Here is a 1,038-nt window from a genome sequence, read left to right as displayed (position 1 = left end):
CTTCATGATAGTGGTGATAAGATCCTCAGGTTAGTGGTGAGAAGGTCCTCATGTTAGTGGTGAGAAGGTCTTCATGTTAGTGGTGAGAAGGTCTTCATGTTAGTGGTGAGAAGGTCTTCATGTTAGTGGTGAGAAGGTCAAGTTAGAAGAACCACAGTTATCTGTGTTTTTCAAATAACGTCCTTCAAGTTTTGCACTACAAGCAGGAGAAACTTATTTTCCATCCAGTGAATAATTTTCTTTAATGTTGTATTTTAACAGAACTGATGTGGTCAGTGGGCGGAGCTCTTTGTTCTGACAAATCAGAGCTCTTCTTTTGTTTACAGAAAACATAAATGGAGTCTGACCTACATAAAGCAACAGAATGAGTATGAACGTTCATCAGAGACCAACTGAAGAAGGTAGCTTTCTTCTTGGTGTCTTCTGCAGGAGTTTAGTTCCTCATTCAGCTGTTTGGTTCCAGATGTTCTAAGTGAAACGGTGAACAGAACTTCCAGAATAAATCACAGGTTTGATTTTCAGTGTTGATCCTGATCCATGAAACTGCTCCATCTCCACCTGAAGTTCTTTCAGCTCAACAGAACCTGAGTTTGTTTCACTTTTAATCATTCTGCAGCATCCGAAGTCCTGATGGTCACTGTGTCCTGCGTACCATCGTCCCGCAGAGCAGGAGGACTCTGTGAGTCAATCTCAGGACACTTCTGTCCATAATAAAGTGCCCAGAGCAAAGTGAGTGTGAGGGCCATGGCCAGGATCTGAGCCACGCCAATGGACACGCCGAGGAAACGCAGAGCCTGCAGCTGCTTTGTCCCACGGATGAAACGGTATATTATTGGACCACAGCCCTGAAACAGACACAGAGGATTCTGTGAAGATGCAATCCTAAAACGTCAAACATATTGGGTTGTTTTGGTTGAAAACGTATTAGGAATGAACTGTCAGGGTATTAGGACTGAACCGTTATCGTATTTGGACTGAACCGTTATCATAATTGGACTGAACCGTTATTGTATTTGGACTGAACCGTTATCATAATTG

General features: G+C 42.8%; 1 protein-coding gene across 1 annotated transcript in view; it reads right to left on the bottom strand.

Moving 5' to 3' along the window:
• Nucleotides 1–213: 213 nt before the first annotated feature.
• tspan12 (tetraspanin 12) overlaps nucleotides 214–1,038 on the bottom strand; it is a 6,212-nt gene continuing 5,387 nt past the window's right edge. Inside the window, exon 7 of the mRNA XM_037695627.1 lies at nucleotides 214–845. Within this exon, the coding sequence (XP_037551555.1) occupies nucleotides 606–845 (240 nt within the window). The 3' untranslated portion in view covers nucleotides 214–605. The remainder of the gene's footprint in view (nucleotides 846–1,038) is intronic.

This window comes from Nematolebias whitei, chromosome 22, assembly GCF_014905685.2.
Source record: "Nematolebias whitei isolate Nwh7 chromosome 22, NemWhi1, whole genome shotgun sequence".
NCBI classification, from domain to species: domain Eukaryota; kingdom Metazoa; phylum Chordata; class Actinopteri; order Cyprinodontiformes; family Rivulidae; genus Nematolebias; species Nematolebias whitei.
The sequence above is the reverse complement of the archived record's forward strand: the minus strand, read 5'-3'. Positions and strand labels throughout refer to the sequence as shown.